The following is a 23139-nucleotide window of genomic DNA, read 5'->3' as shown; positions in this document are numbered from 1 at the left end:
ATCTTATTTTATCGTAACAAAATCAAACAGAAACCAACATCATCATGCAATTATATTTATTTCTTACAAATTTTTGATATGAATAGAATGATGACGAATAAAACGCACATGCTAGTACTGGTCGAACTGAAAACTCAACATACAGGGATAATATATGCACAGTTGTAATGGGCTTTTAGGCATAATAGCAAGTTGGACCAACAGATCTCTAAGCTTGATTAATAATCATAGTGGTAAAATAAATATAAATAATAATAACAGAAATCGTGTTGACTTTCCAAACCAATCACAAACTTTCCTTAAGTAAGAAAACATGCGTTCTATTAGGGAGAAATGTGAAATCAAATATCCATCCTTCTTTCCCTTTTTTTATATATAAAATTAGGACAACATAAAGTGATAATCCAATCTTGCCTTCTAACTTAATTTTTCAAACAAACATCAACCAAAAGAGGCATTCTGATCTTCAAGCGCCCAAGCTCAATTGAAAAACGAGTTTCTCGTTAGAAATTAGAACACCACAAAGCATATGATCATTTATTTAATTTAAACCTAAAATCGATTCAGAGTTCAAAATCCAACAAAGTTTCTACAACTTATGCAGTCGACATAGACTTGAGAAAAAAGAATGTAATGCACAATTTTCACGTTTACGCCACTAAAATGAAAAAACGCAGAATCAATGACATGAGTTGATCATAACTGCAGTAATTGCCAGGAGTGTTTTATGTAAGCTTCAACAATTAAAAACATAACTAAAAACCTCCAAGTCGCAACGACTTTGAATCAAAATAGGACAATACATTAATCTCAAACGAACAAATTGTAAAATGAAGTGTTACCAACCGAATCCGCTTGATGTTGCCGCTTAAGCACTTTATCACTCAGAATCGATCATTGGCGTACTGGATAGTAATGTTCGCGACTTGTGGGATTTACCAGCACACGAAGAAAAATTAGAAAAGCTTGAGGTTGCAGCGGAAGAGTTGTTGTAGTTGAGGATGCGCGACGGTGGTGTTGAAAAAGACCGGCGATGAAGAGCAAGGTTTTCACGATGGTGATGGATTTACGGCCAAGGATGGGTTTATGAGGGGAAGAGTAAAGTGGTTTTATTTTCGGCAGATCAAAGGAGGATGGTTGTTGCGACGGTAGCGGGTACGGGCGGAGGTAGAGTTAGGTCGAGTGAGGCATGCATAGGGTTTTGCGACGACGAAGGTTGTTTTGTTTCGATGATGTGGGAAGCACGTGAGGTGAGTCGTGGAGATGTGGTTTGCACGGAGGTGACGAAGGGAGCGTGAAAGAGGTTTTCACGGTTGCTGATGAGGAAGGCGAATGAAGGGAGGCGTGGTGATGAGGAAGCAGAGGGGCGATTAAGGTGTTTTGGTCAGAGATGATGGTGGGTGTTTGGTGTGCGAAGACAGAGGAGTGGTGGTTGGACGCCGATGATTTGGTGGGCGGCGTGCTGAAGGGAGCGTGAAGGTGAGGCTGAGAAGCGTCAGTCGTGTGCGGTGAAACGAAGGGTGAAGGTGGTGTTATGGGAAAGAAGAAAGAGCGATGTTTTTGTGAAAAGGAAAAGTCTCTTTCCCTTTTTCTTTTTGTTTTCTTTTTCTTTTGCTTTTTAGTGAGCAGAGAGAGAGTCAGTGGGTTGGACCCTAGGTATTGGTGGCTCATTTTTCTTTTTGTATTTTTCGATGGAGAGCTGCTCTAGAGAGAGTTATTTTTCTTTTTATTATTATGTGAGGAATGACCTTTTTTTTTTTTGGGATCTAGCTGGCAACCTCCATTATTTTTCTAACCATTGGAAGGAGAGAGTGGGGAAGTCCCAAAATCCCACTGAATCCGTTAGTTGCCTCCAAAAAATGGGAAGAGATATTTCTTTATTTTCATTATTAATATTCAGTTAATTTAAATGTTATTTTTGATTGGATGATAGAAATAGACATGGATTGCTAATGAGGATCATTGATTAATTTGAATCAATTATTCAGATTAAATCTGAGAAGCACAAACAATTCCAAATGGCAAAGTTACCCCTTCTAGATGTTTTAATAACTTAAACCAATTAAATCAAATAAAATTCACAACCTTGGAAATAAATGTGATAAAAATAAAATAAAACCATGGAAATTCCTATTTAAATTTTCTGAGTTTTTTGGTGAAAGAATAAAAATAAAATGACTGGAAGTGAATAAATTTCGGTCGAAATTTCGGTCGAAAAATTAAACTGGAGGCACTAAAATGATCAGCACGAAATATATTTATTGAAAAAATACAACATTTCTTTTAATTTTGAAATAAATTTACACCGGTTAAAAGATCCAGACGGGTCAAAATGCGACCAAAAAAGTTGTCGAAAAATATAACGACTACACCAGGTTAAACTACACGAACTGTAGATTAATAATACTGGCGTCTGCAAGTTTAATTTCGAAACTTTTTACCCGCTGATTTTGCACGTGCTTGAGGAATGATTTAACCAATTTGTCTGTATTTTCGAGAGTTTACTCCGGCTGATATTTTAGGTATTATTTATGATGAAATGCATGTCATGCTATACAAATGATGCAAACTAAAGGTAAAATCAAACTTATGAAAATTTTAAAATACCCGGACAAAATTGGGATATGACACTTGGGTACCATGTAAATATTCATATACGTCACAATTTCAAAATCAAAGCAATAAACCCTTGATCCAACATCAAGTGACATTTTCATAATCAAACTTAAAAAACAAAGAAACTACGATTAATATTGTGCGCCACGAGCCTTAAGTCGTGGGGAATGAGTAAGAATGAAGCTCTCCTACCCTTACTCTGATTATTTTGGACACAAGACGCTTGACTTGTTTGTCTAGAATATTCACCTATGCCCGTAGACTTTAGTGCAATCTAATCACAAACATCCTTTTTCATAAACCATTTTTTAAGGTAAAATCAACACAACCCATCAAACTCATTTTTACGCCTTAGGGCATCACAACGAAAACCCTTTTCTCAAAGGTAAAATCATCAACCCACAAACATTTCCTACTCCAAACTACAGAGCTCTGATTCTTCATCACCTGATGAATGATACGTAGGCACAAGGGTCCCAATCCTTGGCGAACACAATAATAAAAAACCCAAAATGTCATTCTTTCACACTTTGTAAATAAATAATAAAGATAATTTTTTTTATAGATAAATACCCATGCATGCAAACAACTTAAATGGTTTCCATGGAGTATCATGGATGTGATGGGTGCTAATATCTTCCCCTTGCGTAACTGACTTCCGAACCCAATCACGGTTGCGAGACCAATGCATATCCATATATATATTTCACTTCACGTATGCATTTCTTTTTCCTAAGGGTTTTATTGACTATTTTCCCTTTCCTTATTTAGGAATAAATAAAATTCGGTGGCGACTCTTCTGTTTCATTTTTGAAAATGGTTAGGTCCCGGTTTCACTTTATGATTGTTTAAAAACCTCAGGCGCACCAACTGGCAACTCTGCTGGGGACTCAGTTTCCCCAAGCAAGTTAAACCTAGTTTAGGTTGTCTTTTTGCGTGCATAGGGGTTTATCTTGTTTATTTATTTTTTCTGTCTATACTCCTTCATTGCTTTTTTTTACTAACTGCAAATATTGTTTCATTGGTGACTTTAGTTCTGTGACAATAGATACAAAAAAATATAGTTAATAATTATTTCAAAGAAAAACCTGTGTGAAAGACTCTCCACTCGAGTCTGAGAGTATGATTGAGATAAGAGAGGTTGATTAGTATTGGCCATCGAGAAGCTCTTTTCGCAATAGACATGCGAAAACCCCACTTAGTGGTAAACTCTTTTAAAGGTATTGATGACCTTCAAGATTTTGGCATAAGCATCCTTATCTTCATTAGAGTTTGTGACCCTAAGACCCCTTTTGTAGAATATTTAACCTTGGCCAACCTAGACCTATGGTCGTGTAATATAGGTCTCCGATGAGCTCTCCTCGTGAGGGTCGATACAAAGATCCCACTAGAGTAGATTTCCTTGATGGAGCTGTTGCCTGGCAAGTAAATTGACATAAGCGATGGACAGTCAAGGGAGTCAATGACTCTAAGGGCAGTGTCTTATACCCAATTTCACAAAAGCCCTAGATCTTGTAGAGTGAGAACCTTGGTTCGAAAGCAGTCATTATTAAACTATATTCCTTGTCACGGTGATCCCAGATTTTAAACCCCATGCTTGAGTTCTTTAGAAACCAATAATTCGTTCATCCATCCATGCATTGCTAAACACCCATACATCATAATTACAATAAACAAAGCTCTTAGCATCTCGTTGTTTAACGCAGGAATATAAGACATTTTGCAAAATAATCATGAATCCTCCATCAAGAAAGAGTACATTCACCTTCAGATACAAAGATCCCCAAACTGATACCTTGAAGGTTCTAAGTTCTAGGGTTACATCCCTTAAATATAATAAGTTTCGAATGAATTATGGCAACATCTTGGACCTCCTAAGTGAAAAGGTTGACTTTGGAGTGCTCACAACCCTAACTCGTTACTATGACATCCCACTAAGATGTTTTACTTTCCCAGATTTTCAACTGTTCCCTACTTTGGAGGAAATTAAAAGGCTTCTTAAATGGCCAATCGATAAATTTCAATCCCTTCCCTAAGTTGGAAGAAGGTTTTACCTTGTCTGAACTATCTTTAGTCTTTGGTATCAACGCAAACGAATTAGTGGCCAATTGGGGACCCAAAGGTACCTTCAAAGGTCTTACAAATAAATTCCTAGAAGACCATGCCTGGAAAATGATCAAAGAAGAGAGGCCAAAATTCTGTAGCACAACCTTAGCATTGTTGATACATGGAATTGTTCTATTCCCTAACATAGACAATTTTATGGATCACTTGGTAGTAGAGATCTTCCTAACCAATAATCTAGTGTCATTCTTGCTTGCAGATTTCTATTATACCTTTCATACAAGGCATGAGAAAAAAGGAGGAACCTTTCTCTATTGTATTCCCCTCTTACATTTATGGATGAGGACTAATATGCCTCAAAGAGGACCCCTTGCCTATAGCAATCTTTCATGGCCCCAAAGATCCGCTTCTCTCTTCGCTAGTTCAATCATGTGGTATAAGAGAGAATGGGAAACCAAGGACGTTATTTCTAGATGTGAAGGGTTCCCAAATGTCCCCCCTGTCATACCCTAATTTTTAACTCTAAGATCCCACATATCTTCTGCATCCTTGCACATAAATAAGGTCACATCTTGATCCTTCCCCCTATCCATCTTTGGGCTTGCTTCTTGCAGGGATCACTATAAGACCTCAATTTTGATCCTAAGATCCCTCATGATATCTCATCATTTGCATTGGCTTTGGGATCACACCTTGGCATCCTCCTTACCCATCATTCACTGGGTTTGTATTTGGAGAGATCACCAAACCCATTTTATTGTATCATACTTTATTTTCTTTTGTTTACTAACTAAAATGCCAAAATATGTCTATATTTGTATTTGTGTCCTTTGTAGGTAGTATGTGTGTCCATATATTCCTATCAAGCTCACAACTAGGGTTTGAGACCCTCAATGCAAGGATATCAATTCAAAAATGGTTCACATTGGTTCTAAGAATCATATATGGATCCCCATGTTCTTTATTTATCATTTTTATCAAGAAATCATCAAGAGTTTGAAGCTTATTTGCCTTGGAAGCCCTAATTCATATGGGTATCTTGTTGTTTACTGTGGAAATTGGTAAACAATCGCTGGTCCTCCTTAAGCCTAAAACTAAGGGTTACTTGCAGGATCGACCAGTTGATCCTAAGACATGTGCTAATGTAACTCGGTAACTTGTTCAATTTGACGGACTATTAACTTTGTGAGAAACGACTTCTGACAAAATATTGAACAAGCAAAGGTTTTTCCACACGAAATGATGATGCTATAGACTATGGGTGACTCGTGACCGACAACACTATAACATTCAAAAGACATACACAACGAACACGCTTTTGGTGAATTCTATCATCGTAATAGAATTAGTGTCGACAACGTAGACGACAACATAAAAGGATAATTCAAACGTAAAAGAAATTAAAACAAAGGGTTCAACGGGAACAATTGAAAAATAAGGGAATTGCATTGAAGTAAATGTGGTGATTCACGTACATAGCACTCTTGAAAACTCTTGCTTCCTCACGCTAGGAATGTGAAGTTTTTTACAAGTGATTTTGGTACAAAGTGAACACCTGGAGTCCTCTGTGGGATCCCCTATTTATAATGAACTAAAGAGACTGTCTACAGGCAAAACTACCCCAAAAATAACTGTCTGTAGACAGACGTCGTGCTACACGATCTAAAAACTGCTCCATATCTTTGGCGCTCGTTCTCCTTGTAACTACTAGTCATTTTGAATTTCAAACTTATCCCGCTCTGGTACTTATGTCGACACCATCCCCTATGTGTCCGATACAATCAAGAACTTCTTAAGTCCCAATCTCTGGTTTAGTCGATAGAACGGATTTCAACCCAACTTGCTTCTTCCGTCGCTTTCATCTTCTGGTAACTTGTGGTTTTCCCAGCTCTTGCTTATCTTGGACTCAGCTTTTCTTTCAAACATCCCCTTGGTGAGGTATAATCCTTAAATCCATAAGGCGCTTTCATTAATTACGCCTTCAACATGCCTTACTAATTTCTTGTGGTAACAAAATGCCCCCCAGAGATGCCATTTTCGAATGTCGACTTTTTATGAGATAATGGCATCTTTGATATGTCGAATTGCTCTTTACCGTTTCCACTTCTACTTGGTGGTACCACTGTTTGTCCCACGCTGCTGACGTCATCTAATCATGACAAACATCTCCTTTTTTCTCGAGACTCACAAAATCACGTCTTTATGACGGAAACGTGTCTCCACCCACGACTGCCCCTTCACCTCCACGTGTCTGCAGATGTGGGAACATGGGTACATGTATCAGAAAAAAGAAAATTAAACGTCCATTTTTCATTTTCCTAGGGTTTAAACTCTTATAAAACCCTTGTTTCTTCTTCTTCTTTCCTTTTTTCGCTCTTCATCTTTTCCCTCTGCTTCAGTAAACGAAAACGAACAAAACTCCTTTCTTCTTCAAACCTTCAACTTCTTCCATGGCTAGCTCAAGCAAAAACAAAACACTCCCTTCCGTTGCGAAGCTCACACAACTACTCACCATTGATGGCAAGGAATATGTTCCTGAACCTCCTTTCGCTGAAGAAAAAGCCAAAATATGGCGTTCTCAGGTATTAATCCCTTTCTCCCTATCTGACAAACCTCTAGCATTCTTAGGTCCACTCCCAGAGAATCGTCAACCTGAGATAACTAAGAAAAATTCCTTTTTCCCTACCAGTCATCTTTCTGAACCGCTAGTTTCTTCTCAAAAACCTTTCTCCCTCCATTATGTTGAAAGGAACTTTAGAACTGCTCCTCCCAATAACTGTCCTAAGTTTTACGCTTGGATGGATCGTTTAGAGGCAGAGAAAATCGACCGCTGGAAATGAATAGGTATATATACCCTTTTGCAGATTGCCCGTTGTACCCCCCCTCAATCCTGTGGCATGTTGCTGGTTTCCCTCCAATTCTGGGAAAGTTCAACCAACTCCTTTCATACAAAGTGTGGCATGATTAAATCGACGCTTTTAGATATTGCTGCCATTACAGGCCTAAAACCGACTGGCGAAGTCTTCGACTGCGAAGCCGTAGCACCAGTCTCTCTAAGGTTTGACGTTGGTGATTCTCACAAACCGACATACAATAACTTCATTGATCATCATGCTACATCTTTGGGCCCTGTGACCACTGAAGAACATGTAGCCTTTCTAACTCTTTGGCTATCTCGCTTTGTGTTCTGCTCTAGATCAATGCAGATAGCTAAATACTTTGCTCTCCTGGCGAATCAACTACATCAAGAGCGTGACATTGCTCTTGGCCAATTAATACTGGCCTCTCTTTATGATTCTGTAATTGAGGTCGTCTGCCAAATCAAACTCCTTGACCTTGAGAACTCAAAAAAGAAGAATGTCTTGGCTCATGGTCCCTTCTGGTTCCGACAATTGTGGCTCAACGCAACTTTTTCTAAAGATATAACGTCTCATGGGATGAGAAGGGTCGCGTGTCCCCCAGAAGAGCAACACCTTCTTTGGAAGCGAACCCCCATCGACAGAACCTTTCCTGATATCAAGGTGTTTCGCCTTTTGTTTGACATCATGTTAACTCGCGCCGACTTTCACCCCTCTATGGCTCCTTTCAGTAGCCAGACTGAAGGTCCTGAATGGCTCACCAGGGCTTTCCCTCTGACTGAAGATGAACACAAGAATGAAACTTTTGTTATCTGGAGACGCTTTCGGGTCCCCCAGTTTCTGTCAGCTGTACTATCCGGCGTTAACCCTGGACTAGTTGCTTACCAACCTAACTTGGTAGCCAGACAATTTGGACTTTGTCAGTTTGCTCCCAAGTCCCTGTTTCCTTCTCTCGACATACTTACAAACATCCTTTGTGATAAGCCCTGGAATATGGTCAAAGAGGATGTTGAGGCCCTTTGGGCAAAACGACAAAGGCTCCATTCTATCCCGTTTCAACCAACCTTCCTCTGTACCAAAAAATTTGATGATTGGTGGCAATCATATTTTGCTGCTTATGTTGGCGCTCCTGAGGCCAAATTATCTGAACTAACTCAAGCTCTTGTCCATTTGCAGGCCAAATCGACCAAGTGTAAGGCTCTCCATATCAAACAAATTTAAGCTTTCCAGAAATATTTCTGAGTTGTTTATCGACCTGATAATCTTCGTCGGACCATTTCTAAGGCCGCTACCGAATTAAAGGAGAAGGTAACCGACAGGATCCCAAAGCTTAAAATCCATGGTTACGCGAAAGACAAGTATCTTTACGCCCTTCATTTCAGAAACATCAGATTCACTCCTTTTCCATCTACCCCATTGGCTTTGGTCTTCGGCTCTTCAATTCCCGATAGGTATTATTGTCCCTTTTCAGACGTGCAAAATGCTTATAAGAAAAAGGCCGACAAAAGGGTACCGACGAAGCATTATCTGCCCAACTACTCAGGGCCACTTCATATTGATCCTCAATATATTAGAGTGTGCGATACCACATAAATTAGTAACACTTTTCTGAAAAGCTGGCACCTCTTTTTATTTGGATTCTGTCGCTTACTTGATTTTCCATGTTTTCTTTACAGCAATCCCCATAGACCCTCTGGATCACGCTTCTGTCGATGAACCTATGATTTCGACAAAAAAGACTCAAGTTCAAATCTGGCTGATTTGCCGTTTTCTTTTACTTTGGTATATGTTCTTAATTGTCATTTCCACTCTTGCAGGCTACTCCTAAGAAGTCCTCTGATGATGATGAGCAACCCATTTCCCAAGTTTTGAAAAAATCCAGTTCTTCGGTATGCAACTATATGTAGCAATCTCATTCAACGCTGTGATTTCTCTAAGAAAAACAATACATGGCCTCTAACATTTTACCTATGTGCAGGGTTAACCACGTTGGACAGATCTGCCTGTCCCTTCCCCTTAGTCCAAGAAATCCAAAAAACATAAGCATTCTGCTACAACAGGAGATTTTTTTTAAAATAACCATGTTTTTAAAAAAAATACGAAAATAACAAACTTTTCAATTTTTTTTCCAAAATAACCATGTTTGGGGGAGGATGCGCCGGGGGAGTTGGCGCACCCCCCAAAAAATAAGAGGAGGCGCCAGATGCATTGGCGCACATGCATTGGGCCTCATGAAGAGGCGCCAATGCTTGTGGTGCCTGCATAGCCCTCCAAGAGGAGGCGCCAATACAGTTGACGCCTATGTGTGTGTTTTTTTTTGAATCAATAGTGAAACACATTACCATTGCACCACAGACCCTTCATGTTAATTTGTTGCATCATATATTTAATGAGCCATTGTTCTTAGATCATAAGAGAAAGACACTAAATTTTTATTTTAAATTTTAATATCTTAAATATATGAATTATATTCTTCAATATTTATATAATTTATTTATAATCAATATAAATTGCTATTTCCATTTTAAATTATATGTTACTCCTATTTGTAAAATATTTTGTTTTATATTTTAAGTTGTTTTGCAATATAAATTAAATACACCAATGCAGGCGCAACAAGCATTGGCGCCTCTTCATGAGGCCCAATGCATGTGCGCCAATGCATCTGGCGCCTCCTCTTATTTTTTTGGGGGTGCGCCAACTCCCCCGGCGCGTCCTCCCCCAAACATGGTTATTTTGGAATTTTTTTTGAAAAGTTGGTTATTTTCGTAGTTTTTTGAAAAACATGGTTATTTTTAAAAAAAAATCACCACAGGACCTGAGGTATTTCTTGTCGGCTTGTCCGATCTTCTGACTAGAATATCTGCTTATAACCTCTCTTCCTGTCTTCAGCCGACTCCACAGCCGACTCAGCCATCTCCTCAACAATCCCACAAATCCAAAGGCCACCAGGGCCATAAAAGGAAGAAGCATGATTCTCCCTCTAAGGGTGGTCGCTACAGATGCTCCTTCTTCTCTAGACGCTGACACCATTGTGGTCGACACGTCTATCCTCAATAAGGTCCCTGATCCAGCTGTGGGGACTTCGAAGTCGACCAACATCCCTGCTGCTGCTATCTTAGAGGAAGGGAATTCGGACATTGTTCTTCCTACACCGACACAGGTAATCACTTGTTTTACTATATTTTTCCCTGAATTGCTGGACTTTTCTTACAAATATCCTTTTGCTCTAAAACAGGTTGATGCTTCTGGTGAGCAACCTCACCATGTTGTTGACTATACTTCCCTGTCGACGACTTCTTCTCCATCTCACAAAGCAAACTCTGTCGACAATGCTGGTGAGTTCACTGACTCCCCTATCCAGACTAGTGATAGTGATTCTGGTTCAGTCACTAGCCCTGCCACGCACACGGATTCCAGTTCGACTAGTTTTGACTCTAGTCTTTCTTCAGCTTCCTTGACTTTGCAGGATTCAAGGGGACAAGGAAATGCTAACATCACAAAAATCTAGCCTCCTCAAACTGCTCCTCTACCAACTATTTCCCCTTCATTTTCCCAGGCGCTGGCAATAAAGCCTTCTGCTCTAGAAGCAATTGCTAGGCTTCGTAGCCTAGTAAGATCATGTGATGCTTCTTCAGATTCTGAGCAATTTTACCAACTCCATTCTGAGAAGATGGATCCTGAAGCGACAAAGGTCAAAGCTCTGATGGATAGGGTTCGTTTCTACGCCTTGAATCCGGATCTATCCCATGTGCTTCCGAGTGAACCTGCTGTCGGCCCAGAACTCTTGCATGTGCTTGCCCAACTCAAGGAGCTTCACCTTTATGAGTATGCTAAGTGTGTGATGGCCACATTTGAAAAACTTCGAGTTCCCATGCTGCGTCATCTCGACAACGTTAGGGAAAATGAACACCAGATTGTAACTACAGAGGCCTTTGTGAAGGAGAAATGGGAGCCGATAATGAAAGCCGATGAAGAAGTCACCAAAATGTTGGGAATGATTGAGGAGAAGAAGAAGGAATTGGCCTCTAAAAAAACAAGAGCTGCTGAGATACGCCTCCAAATTGATGACCTTCGGCGTCAAATTGCTGCTTTGGACAGTGAATTAGGCTCAATTACTGAGGAAGAATCCCGCATTGTCGACAAGGTTGTGAAGTCGGCCCAAGATACTGTCGAGCAAACTACCATAGATGCCTTGGCCGTAGCTGAAGAACTTTCCAATGTTGAAAAGAAACTTGAATAACTTAGGGTCCAGGCCGACAACTTTGAACCTCAGTCTCTGCACTATAATCTTGAGCTTCAATCATTTCAGTCTAGATTCGGCAAGTTTTAGCCGTTTTTATTTTTGATGTAATATTTGAACAATGGCTTTTGCCAACTTTTATGCCACTACTTTATTTCCCAGCACTGTGTATGTTTAATTTTCTGTGCTTTTGTAGCTGGTTTCAAACATAGTTTTCTCCAACCTAATTTATTCGACAGCCATTTAGCTTGTCGAAATCTTGACCTCTTGAAGGAGAGGCCTATACTTTTTAAAGTATTTTCTAATTACCCTCAAGATTCGTCTATTTGGTGCCAACTCTTCGACCTCGTAGGCGTTATTAGAAAAAACCTACAAAACCTTACACGGTCCTTCCCAATTTGGGGACCATTTGCCCAAGACTCTGTCATTTTTATCCATAGGCAAGATCACTCTCCAAACTAAATCGTTGACAGCAAACATTTTACCCTTCACCTTCTTATTGTAGGCTCTAGCGACTTTTTCTTTCTGCCTTTGTAATGAATCCAAGGCTAACATTCTTTCCTCATCTAACTCGACCAGTTCGTCTGCCATCATGCTCCAATAATATTCAGAAGGTATTTCATGTTGCCTCTGGATTCTGACTGCATGAACCTGAATCTCTACTGGTAACACTGCATCGTGCCCATATACCAGTCGAAATGGAGTTGTTCCGGTTGCTTCTTTTGGCGACGTTCGACATGCCCACAAAGCTTGATCTAACGTCTTATGCCAACTTCTTGGCTTCTTGCCTACATGTTTCTTTATTAGGCTAATGATCACGTTATTGGCCGCTTCGACTTGGCCATTTGCCTGTGCATAATATGGGGTAGAAGTCAATAATTTGATTCCCATCTCTTTTGTAAAATCTTGCATCTTTCGACCAGTAAAAACTAACCCTTGGCCGGTTGTAATTGTTTCTGGGATACCAAATCTTCATATGATGTGACTTTGGACAAAATCTATCACAACCTCTTGATCCACATTTGTCAATGCTACGACTTCGACCCATTTTGTGAAATAGTCGATACCGACCAAAACATACCTTTGTTGTTTCGACAAAGCTGGTTTTATTTCTCCAATCACATCCAATGCCCATCCTCGAAAAGGCCAGGGCTTCACAATCGTATGCAACTCGCTTGCAGGCATACGATGTATGCCCCCATGCAATTGGCATTCCTGACAACTTTTAGCACATTCAATGCAATCTTTCAACATTGAAGGCCAATAAACTCCTGAGCGCATCAAAAGCCATTTCATCTTCAGTCCCGCTTGATGTGCCCCACACGCTCCAATATGTACACTCGACACAACCACATATGCCTCACTTTCTCCCAGGCACTTTAGCAAAACTCCTTCAGCTGTCTTTTTGAACAATTCATCATTTACCAGGACATAGCTGAGGGCCCTATATTTTACCTTTCGATCTGTCGACCCTATAGGATTACATAAATAATCGACTAACGGTTTGCGCCAATCATTTTCTCCCCCGTCGTCGATAGTCAGAATTTCAAAATGATATCTATCTACAACTCCTAACTTTATAATTGACAAATATGATGGTGATAACAATGTTGCTCATACCTTCTCTCTTACTTGAACCTCTTCTTCATTCTGGTCTTTTGACGCTTTATACCCTGAAGCTTCCTGCGCCAAATCGTTTGCTCTCTAGTTCTCTTTCCGTGGTATATGCTGGAGGCCTACTTGCTCAAACCTCTCGAGTAGTCTGATGGTAATCACAAAATACATGATTACATTTTCTTTGCAACACCTGTATTCTTTTGATACCTATTTAATTACTAACTCAGAGTCTCCCATAATTTCGACATTCCTTGCCCCCAATTCCAGTAGAAGTTCAAGTCCAGTGATCAAAGATTCATATTCTGCTTCATTGTTTGTGCATACTCCTTCAATTCTGTATTTGAGCTCTGCTGGAATTCCATCTGGAGAAATTATGACTCCCCCCATCCCAGATCCGTTCTTATGTCTTGAACCGTCAAAGTACAATCTCCATGGTACTATGTCTACATAATTTTGAGCCATTTCGACCATTGAATGGTCGACAAGGAAATCTGCCACCACTTACCCTTTCATCGCTTTTAAGGGCACGTACGTCAGAGAATACTCAATTAACGCCAAAGCCCATTTACCAATTCGACTATGCAAAATTGGTTTAGACAACATGTGCTTAATAATATCAAAGTGAGAAGATATATACACATCAACGAGCTTAATATATTGTTTTAGTTTCATACAAGAAAAATACAGGCATAAACATAGTTTCTCTATATCACTATACCTAGTTTCAGGATCATTAAGCATTCGACTAAGGTAATACACAGGTCTTTCGACACTTTTTCCATCCTCTTGGACTAACATACTTCCTATAGTCGATTATGAAGCTGCAATATACAACCTCATTGGCCTATTCCTAACAGGAGGGGGCCAGTACTAGAGGCTTAGTCAAATATTCTTTAATTTTGTCGAAAGCCTCTTGATGCTCTTCTTGCCACTTAAAATCCTCATTCTTCAGTCGAAGGAGTGGTGAAAAAGCTTTAGTTTTACCACTTAAATTGGATATAAATCTTCTAAAAAAATTTATCTTACCCAACAAAGATTGTAGTTCCTTTTTGGTCGACGGAGGCTTGACGTCCATAATGGCTTTTGTTTTGCTTTGGTTTACTTCAATACCTTTTTTATGCACCACAAAGCCAAGGAAATCACCCGCCTACACACAAAAAGCACACTTTAATGGATTCATTTTCAATCCATATTTTCTCATCCTTACAAAGGCCTTTCGGAGATGTTCGACATGAGTAAGTCGACAATTTGATTTTATCACGATATCATCAATGTATACTTGCATGAAATCTTCAATAAAATTATGGAACACTGAGTTCATTACCCTCTGATATGTCACTCCAGCATTTTTCAGGCCGAATGGCATGACAACCCACTCATATGTACCTAAGGCTCCTGGGCATCGAAATTCCGTCTTCGGCACATCTTCATCTGCAATAAAAATTTGGTTATATCCATAATAACCATCTGACATACTTAAATATTCAAAACCAGCGACAGAGTCGACCAGCATTTCTGCTACGGGCATGGCATACTCGTCTTTGGGGGTAACAACATTTAGATCTCTAAAATCAACGTATACTCGTAAATACCCATTTTTCTTAATTACTGGTACAATATTGGCCAACCATTCAACATACCTCGCAGTTTGTATAAACTTGCTTTTGAGGAGCCTTTCTATCTCTGCTTTTATTTTTGCCATGATATCTGGTGCGAAACGCCTAGGCGTCAGCTTTACTGGCTTTCTTCCAGCTTTTATTGGCAGTTTTAGCTCTACCAAATCCCTACTTAAACCAGGCATTTTGTTATAATCCCAAGCAAAACAATCCTTAAATTCTTTAAGTAGAGATATTACCTCAGATTTTAACTCTTTGTCGAATTTGGCGCTGATGAATGTTGGTCTCTTGTCGCCATTTTCGCCAAGGTCGACTTCTTCTAAGGGGTCTTGTGGTCGCATCTTTTCTGACGCCTTTGGATCTTTTTCAAACCCTAACGGTTCATCGTCGTAAATGTAGTCTAAACGTTGCATGTTGACGTTTCCTTTAGTCACAACTGACTTATCTGGAGGCTTTGGCTCAATAGCCAAAATATCTTCTTTCTTTAAAACATAGGCTTCGACAGCCATGTTTTCTTCAGCCTCTAGGGCCGATTTTATTTTGTTCTCGGCAACGTATGCCGAAATCCTCTTTATAGCTTCTAGCTCAGACATCATCAGTGACATCCCCCCCAGCCTATCGGCCGGATTTCTGCATACGGTGGTTCCTCTAAACGTTCCACATCCCAAATGAAGCCATGAGTTTCGTGCAAAGTTAGGGAAACAAAAGCTTCACTCAGATTAGAATACACATCTTCAACTGGTAAACAAGGAGAAATATTAGCCAACTTTCTCTCGAATTCCTTCTTGCCGACATTGTTCACGTCATCCATGAAATAACCTTGACTAGCAAATTATAACTTGGCTTGGCATCTATTACCATGAACAGTGTCGGCCTAGTGATTGAGCCGACAGTGACGTTCACCATGATCACACCCATGGTGCTTTTTGTTTTGCCCCCGTAGTCAGATAAGACTACGTTGTTGGATCTAACATCAGTATCATACTTGCCAATTTTCTTCAAAATATGGTGTGGCATGATGTTAATAGTAGCGCCACAATCTACCAACACTTTGTTGATAGTCACACCTTCCACTTTATCCCTAATCAACAGAGGTTTCAGATGACTCTTCATAGTCATTGTGGGCCTCTAAAAAATTGCTTCTTGGCTCTCAACAGAACCATCATTCAGCACAAAGTAACATCTTGGCTTATGTAACGCCATTTCTTCAGCGTTGGCATCATCTACCGAATCCTTCACCTCAGTAACACAATTGTATTCTTCTGGTAGAATTGACACCATGTTGACTAAGATATCCAAACTTTCTTCTGATTCTGAATTGAAGTCATCAGTAACCTCATCAGAACATTTTTCACTTGGTCGACGGACATACTCCTTGATCCGTTCTTTAGCTACAGTGTCGACCGTCACAACAACTCTCTTTCCAGAATCAGCCCCATTAGCCATGCCTTTTCCAGCCATTTGCCTAGAATCCTCTCTTTCAGCCTGCTTGCGACGTTGAAAATGTCTCCATTGAGTTCTAGACATGGGGTTCTTCCCCAAATAATTTTCAGAAACATGAGTCCTTTTCTCAGACTTGAACTCACACCTGTAGTTGATTACTAAACCTCCTCTAGCAGCAACAACACCTTGTGGGGTTTCTAGTTTTCCCTATGGCTTGATCCAGGTGCCTCTAGGAGCACTTGCCGATGGTACAAAGTTCCTAGGCCTTGCTTGAGCATTTTTCACAGCTTTCCTTGGGATTCTTTCATTTTGGCGGGCTCTGTTCAGGCCACTTCCTTTGCTTTTTCCAAACTGTAGCTTTTGGAAATTTTCAGCAGCAACTTTGTTGGTGACAGCACCACATCTAGGGCATAAGCAGACTTGTGAACCCTTATTCTTGCAGCGATACAGGAAATCTACCAAATCTTTATCAGCCTTTGGATAGACTTCAACTATGTCGACATTTGGGCTTTCATCAGTTTCCTCTAACATGTCAGCCTCATCATATTCAGAGATCTCGACCATGTTGATCTCGACTAGCTCAACGAATAGAGCTTCCTCCTGGTGGAGAGGGTCAGCGTCGATCTTCATTTTGCGGCCAACAAACTTCAGCCCGCCTTCTTGAATTGCTTTCTGAACCAGATCCCTGAAAAGATAACAATTAGAGGTATTATGACCAAGATAATTATGATACTTACAAAATCCTCTTTTCTGTCTTTGTTCCAATGGTGGTATTTTAGTACCAGATGGCACCACCATTTGACCATCTTTAACCAACAAATCAAAAATTTCCTCACACTTTGTCACATCAAATGTATAAGTTTTTGAAGGGAATTTTGGATTGTTTTTGATAGGATTTCTCCCTTGTGCAGGAAGTAATGACCGACACTCATAAGCCGATCCTGGCTTTAACTCAGCCACGTCAATTTCTAATTCGGTCGATGAGGCATAATCCGCCTCATAGATTGGATCTGTTGTATCATAATAGACGAAAGCTATTTTTTCTTTCTTAGCCTTACTGTGTCTAACCTTTTCCAACCTTAGCCGTTCGAGATGTCAAACTCTATCAGCCAATTGTGACATACTCTTTACAAAGGTTGGGTCTATTTTCTTCCTAATGGAATAATCTAACCCCCAACAGCCATTTGAACAAGTTCATGTTCCGGTACTTGCGTAAAGCACCTGGCCTTTAATGATCTAAATCTATTCAGATAATCGTCAATACTCTCAGCAAACCTTCTCTTAATGCTAGACAATTCTGCCAAGTCTTCTTGTCAATATTGATCGACAATTTGGTCAGCATCCTGATGTTGGTTAACTAACACCATCTGGTTACCTCCTGCTACTCCTGACTCAACGCCTTGATTTTGTTGGGGTCTAAGGATTTGTCCCTCATGGACTGTCTCATCTTCTGCTGCCCCTATCTCTACTTGAATAGGAATGGTTTGCCTAACCACTTGTGCCATCTGTCGAGCCGGTGCCCCTAGGAAGTTACACAAGCGTGTCAATTGATTAACCACCTGCCTATTTGTTTCAGCAGATTCATGTATCACAGGATTAAAAACTGTACCCATTTGATTAGTTAACATATTAACCAAATCATGATTACTATCATCCATTTGCTGCCTCAACGCCGCTATTGAAGTATTCGACAACGACATGGTTCTATTCTGAGTATTATTCCTATTCTGAGCATTGCCCCCTTGCGCTAATCCCTGTAAGGAGGAACTCGTATTTTGAGTGTTGTCTGAAAACAATGCTGCACTTGATGTTGACTGATATCCTATCATTAAGGAATACAGAATTCTATAAAGCAGATATGTGGTGCCAAAGCGAGGCATGTAACACCCTTCTAAAATACCCCAAATATTTAATTAAAATAGCAATATATCAATCAGAGTAATTATGCAATTAAGGGTGTCACACAATCATTTCACACCATTCACCATAATAACTGTCATGCTTTTTTATTAATTCAAAACATAAAGCATTTGCACAATACGCAGCGGATAGAAATCAAATCAATCATGCAAAACATGTAACACATTACATGTAAAATTATTCAACAAGGTAAAACATCCCGTCCCGATGTTACATCTATCAGAGCATGACCCACTAAGGAGACTACACTAGACTCCAAGCACTAGCTTCTACTCAATCACTGCTCGTTACCTGAAAAATAGTTGTAAGGGTGAGTTCCTCAATCGATATAATAAGCATTATAAAATATCATGTAATGCTAAGTAAATAACACATTAATCACCCTAATCATATCGCACATTCGGTAACGGCACATCAACTCAAATGGCATACTCAATACCAACACAATTCATACTCATACCCAATGCCAACACAAACACACGTATAATATTGGAATACATCCATTCATATTATACGTCATACATACATTATGCAATGAGACTCCATGCATGCGGTACCGACTATTCGTGAACATATAGTTCACCTCACCGATCAAATCCAGATACGGCTACCAAGCCCACTAGTCCCACTCATTTGAGACCTAGTGACTCACTCACTAATTCCTCACCACGGGAATTAGCTACCACCCCAAGGGCCATGCTATGCACGCTAATTCACCTAGCATGCAAACATCAACAACAGTCCATAATGACTAACTCACTAATTCCTCACTATGGGAATTAGCTACCACCATAAAGACCACAATATGCATGCTAAATCACCTAGCAATGCAAAATCATCAACAATAATCCACAATGGACATATGCTCACACTCTAAGCCATAAACAGTCCATTCACAATTGCATACATAACATATACATTCACAGCATTATGCATACCATCATACATTCATCAACACACGTATCAAAACATCATATCATGTCAAATAATTAATCACAGTATCAGCACCCTCCACTAATACCTATACTGCTCAAAACAGCGGGAATTAATCCCTATTACATCATACGCCAATATAGGCCAAACACCAATTATGCACACATTATTCAAATATTAATTTTTCCAATTTCCAACAGTGTTAACCGGTTAACGCCCTGGGTTAACCGGTTAACGCAACACAGAACACGCTTTCTGGCAAAACTCAACAGTGTTAACCGGTTAACGCCCTGGGTTAACCGGTTAACGCAGACAGAACAACAATATTTTCACAACTCACAACAGTGTTAACCGGTTAACGCTCTGGGTTAACCGGTTAACGCAAGCAAAACAGCAATACCTCACAATTCCTAACAGTGTTAACCGGTTAACACCCTGGGTTAACCGGTTAACGCAAGACAGAAAGCTGTTCCTGCGCTAACACGAAGCAGAATGCAGAATTCTCCGCATTTTCCGCCGTTGGAGGACTTCCGGACCTCCGATTCCGATTCCGTAAAAAGCTATACGTTCGGGAAATCACAACTCACACAAATGCAGATTCAATTACAGCTTTAACACAACTTATCCAACACAATTTTTCAGCATTCAACATCCCAATTAGGGTCAATTCAACGGTTTATCACTACCCATTACATGTTAACCCATAATACCCATTAAACGACGATAAACCCCCCTTACCTGAGTTAATCCGGCGAATCTTTAAGCTTCAAGCTTTTCTCTTCTCAAACCTTCTTCCTCTTGCTCTGTCTCTTTGCCCTTTTCCTCTTTTCAGCCGCTTCTCTGCTTTTCACGTAAAACCCTCTTTACCAAAATGAAACTCTTTTCTTATTTCCAACTTATATACTTTCCAATAATTATTATTCCAATAATAATAATAATAATCCAATAATTCCAATTATTTAATTAAATTAATAAATATAATATTAACTTAAATTAAATAATTATCTTATTTTTATCGGGGTGTTACAACTCTCCCCCACTAAAAGAGTTTTCGTCCTCGAAAACATACCTCAAGCGAATAACTCCGGATAAGACTCCTTCATCTGACTCTCAAGTTCCCAAGTCACATTGCCACCTGCTGGTCCTCCCCAAGCTACCTTCACCAAAGCAATCTCTTTACCCCGCAACTGCTTCAACTCTCGATCCTCGATCCTCATAGGTGATGTTTCAACAGTCAGGTTATCTCTCACCTGTACATCATCCACTTTGACCACATGCGACGGATCAGGAATGTACCTCCTCAACTGAGACACATGAAAAACCTCATGCAAATTCGCAAGTGACGGCGGTAAAGTGATACGATAGGCTACCTCCCCTATCCTCTCCAAAATCTGATAAGGACCAATAAATCGAGGTGTCAACTTCTTCGACTTCAAAGCTCGACCAACCCCAGTTATCGGAGTAACACGAAGAAACACATGATCTCCCTCTTGAAACTCAAGTGACTTCCTCCTCTTGTCGTGATAACTCTTCTGACGACTCTGAGCAATTCTAATCTTCTCCTGAATCATCTTAATCTTTTCCGTAGTCTGTTGAACAATCTCCGGTCCAACCACAGCACTCTCACCGGACTCATACCAACATAAAGGCGTCCGACATCTCCTACCATATAAAGCTTCAAACGGTGCCATACCAATGCTCGAATGAAAACTATTGTTGTAGGTAAACTCAATCAAAGGTAAATAACAATCCCAAGTACCTCCCTTTTCCAAAACACAAGCCCTCAAAAGATCCTCTAGTGACTGAATCGTCCTCTCAGTCTGACCATCAGTCTGCGGATGATATGCAGAACTCAATCTCAGCTTAGTTCCCAAAGCCTTCTGCAAACCTTCCCAAAACTTCGATGTAAATCTAGGATCTCTGTCCGAAACAATACTCGACGGAATACCATGCAAACTTACAATCTTCTCAATATACAACTCGGCTAATCTCTCTAACGGATAATCCATTCTGATCGGAATGAAATGAGCCGATTTCGTCAATCTATCTACAATCACCCAAATAGCTTCAAAATTCTTACTTGTCCTCGGTAAACCAGAAACAAAATCCATACTGATACTATCCCACTTCCACTCTGGAATAGCCAACGGTTGCATTAGCCCAGACGGCTTCTGATGCTCAATCTTTGACTTCTGACAAGTCAAACAAGAATAAACAAAACTCGCAATTTCTCTTTTCATTCCCGGCCACCAAAATAACTTTTTCAAATCATGATACATCTTCGTAGCCCCAGGATGAATACTCAGGCCACTACGATGTCCTTCCTCAAGAATACTCTTCTTAAGTTCGGTAACTTCCGGAATACACACCCGATTACCAAATTTCAAAACACCATTCTCATCAATTCTGAATTCACCACCTTGACCTTGATTCACTAGAGTCAACTTATCAACCAAAAGCACATCGGATTTCTGACCCTCTCTAATCTCATCCAGAATACCACTCGTTAACTTCAACATTCCCAGTTTAACACTATTGTGAGTACTCTCACACACCAAACTCAAGTCTCTAAACTGCTCAATTAAATCCAATTCCTTAACCATTAACATAGACATATGCAATGATTTCCGACTCAATGCATCAGCCACTACGTTTGCTTTACCCGGATGGTAATTCAAACCAAAGTCATAATCCTTCAGAAACTCTAACCATCTCCTCTGTCTCATATTCAGCTCTTTCTGATCAAACAAATACTTTAAACTTTTATGGTCACTGAAAACCTCAAATCTTGACCCGTACAAGTAATGCCTCAATAACTTCAGAACAAATACCACGGCTGCCAACTCTAAATCGTGTGTCGGATAGTTCCTCTCATGAACCCTCAGTTGTCTCGAAGCATAAGCTATAACCTGCTTGTTCTGCATCAACACACCACCCAAACCCAACAATGAAGCATCACAGTAAACCTCAAATGCTTCCGACGAACTCGGTAATATCAGAATAGGAGCAGTAGTCAACCTTCTCTTTAACTCTTGGAAACCTTCTTCACATCTTGAGTCCCAAACAAACGCTTGCCCCTTTCTAGTCAACATCGTCAACGGTAACGCCAACTTAGAAAATCCCTCAATGAATTTCCAATAATAACCTGCAAGTCCAAGAAAACTCCTTATCTCAGAAACTGACTTCGGAGCTTCCCACTTAGATACCGCGTCTATCTTAGAAGGATCAACAGCAATACCACCTCTTGAAATCACATGACCAAGAAAACTAACTTCTTCTAACCAAAATTCACACTTGGACAGTTTAGCAAATAACTTCTTTTCTCGTAGAACTCCTAAAACCACCCTCAAATGCTCAGCATGCTCTTCTTCAGATTTCGAATACACCAAAATATCATCAATAAACACCACAACAAACTTGTCTAGGTACGGATGGAAAATCCTATTCATATACTCCATAAATACTCCAAGCGCATTAGTCACACCAAAAGGCATTACAGAATACTCATAATGTCCATACCTTGTTCTGAAAGCACTCTTCTGAATATCCTCAGTTTTCACACGTATCTGATGATACCCCGATCTCAAATCTATTTTGCTAAACACACTCGCACCAACCAACTGATCCATCAAATCATCAATCCTCGGCAAAGGATATCGATTCTTGATCGTCACTTTATTCAGTTGCCTGTAGTCCACACACAACCTCATAGTACCTTCTTTCTTCTTAACCAATAACACTGGTGCGCCCCACGGCGACACACTCGGACGAATAAATTTCTTATCCAACAGATCTTCCAACTGACTCTTCAATTCAGTTAACTCAACAG

At 40.0% G+C, this 23139-nt stretch overlaps 1 protein-coding gene across 1 annotated transcript; it reads left to right on the top strand.

The window, feature by feature from the left end:
* Positions 1-7640: 7640 nt before the first annotated feature.
* On the top strand, positions 7641-9445 carry LOC127104367 (uncharacterized). The gene is made up of 3 exons (XM_051041548.1): positions 7641-8730; positions 9215-9282; positions 9356-9445. Exons 1-3 carry the CDS (start codon positions 7641-7643, stop codon positions 9443-9445), a joined length of 1248 nt encoding a protein of 415 aa, XP_050897505.1.
* The last annotated feature ends 13694 nt before the right edge of the window (positions 9446-23139 follow it).

Source organism: Lathyrus oleraceus, chromosome 7, assembly GCF_024323335.1.
Source record: "Lathyrus oleraceus cultivar Zhongwan6 chromosome 7, CAAS_Psat_ZW6_1.0, whole genome shotgun sequence".
Taxonomy (NCBI): Eukaryota; Viridiplantae; Streptophyta; class Magnoliopsida; order Fabales; family Fabaceae; genus Lathyrus; species Lathyrus oleraceus.
Note: the sequence above shows the minus strand (reverse complement) of the source record. Positions and strands in the feature narration are given on the sequence as shown.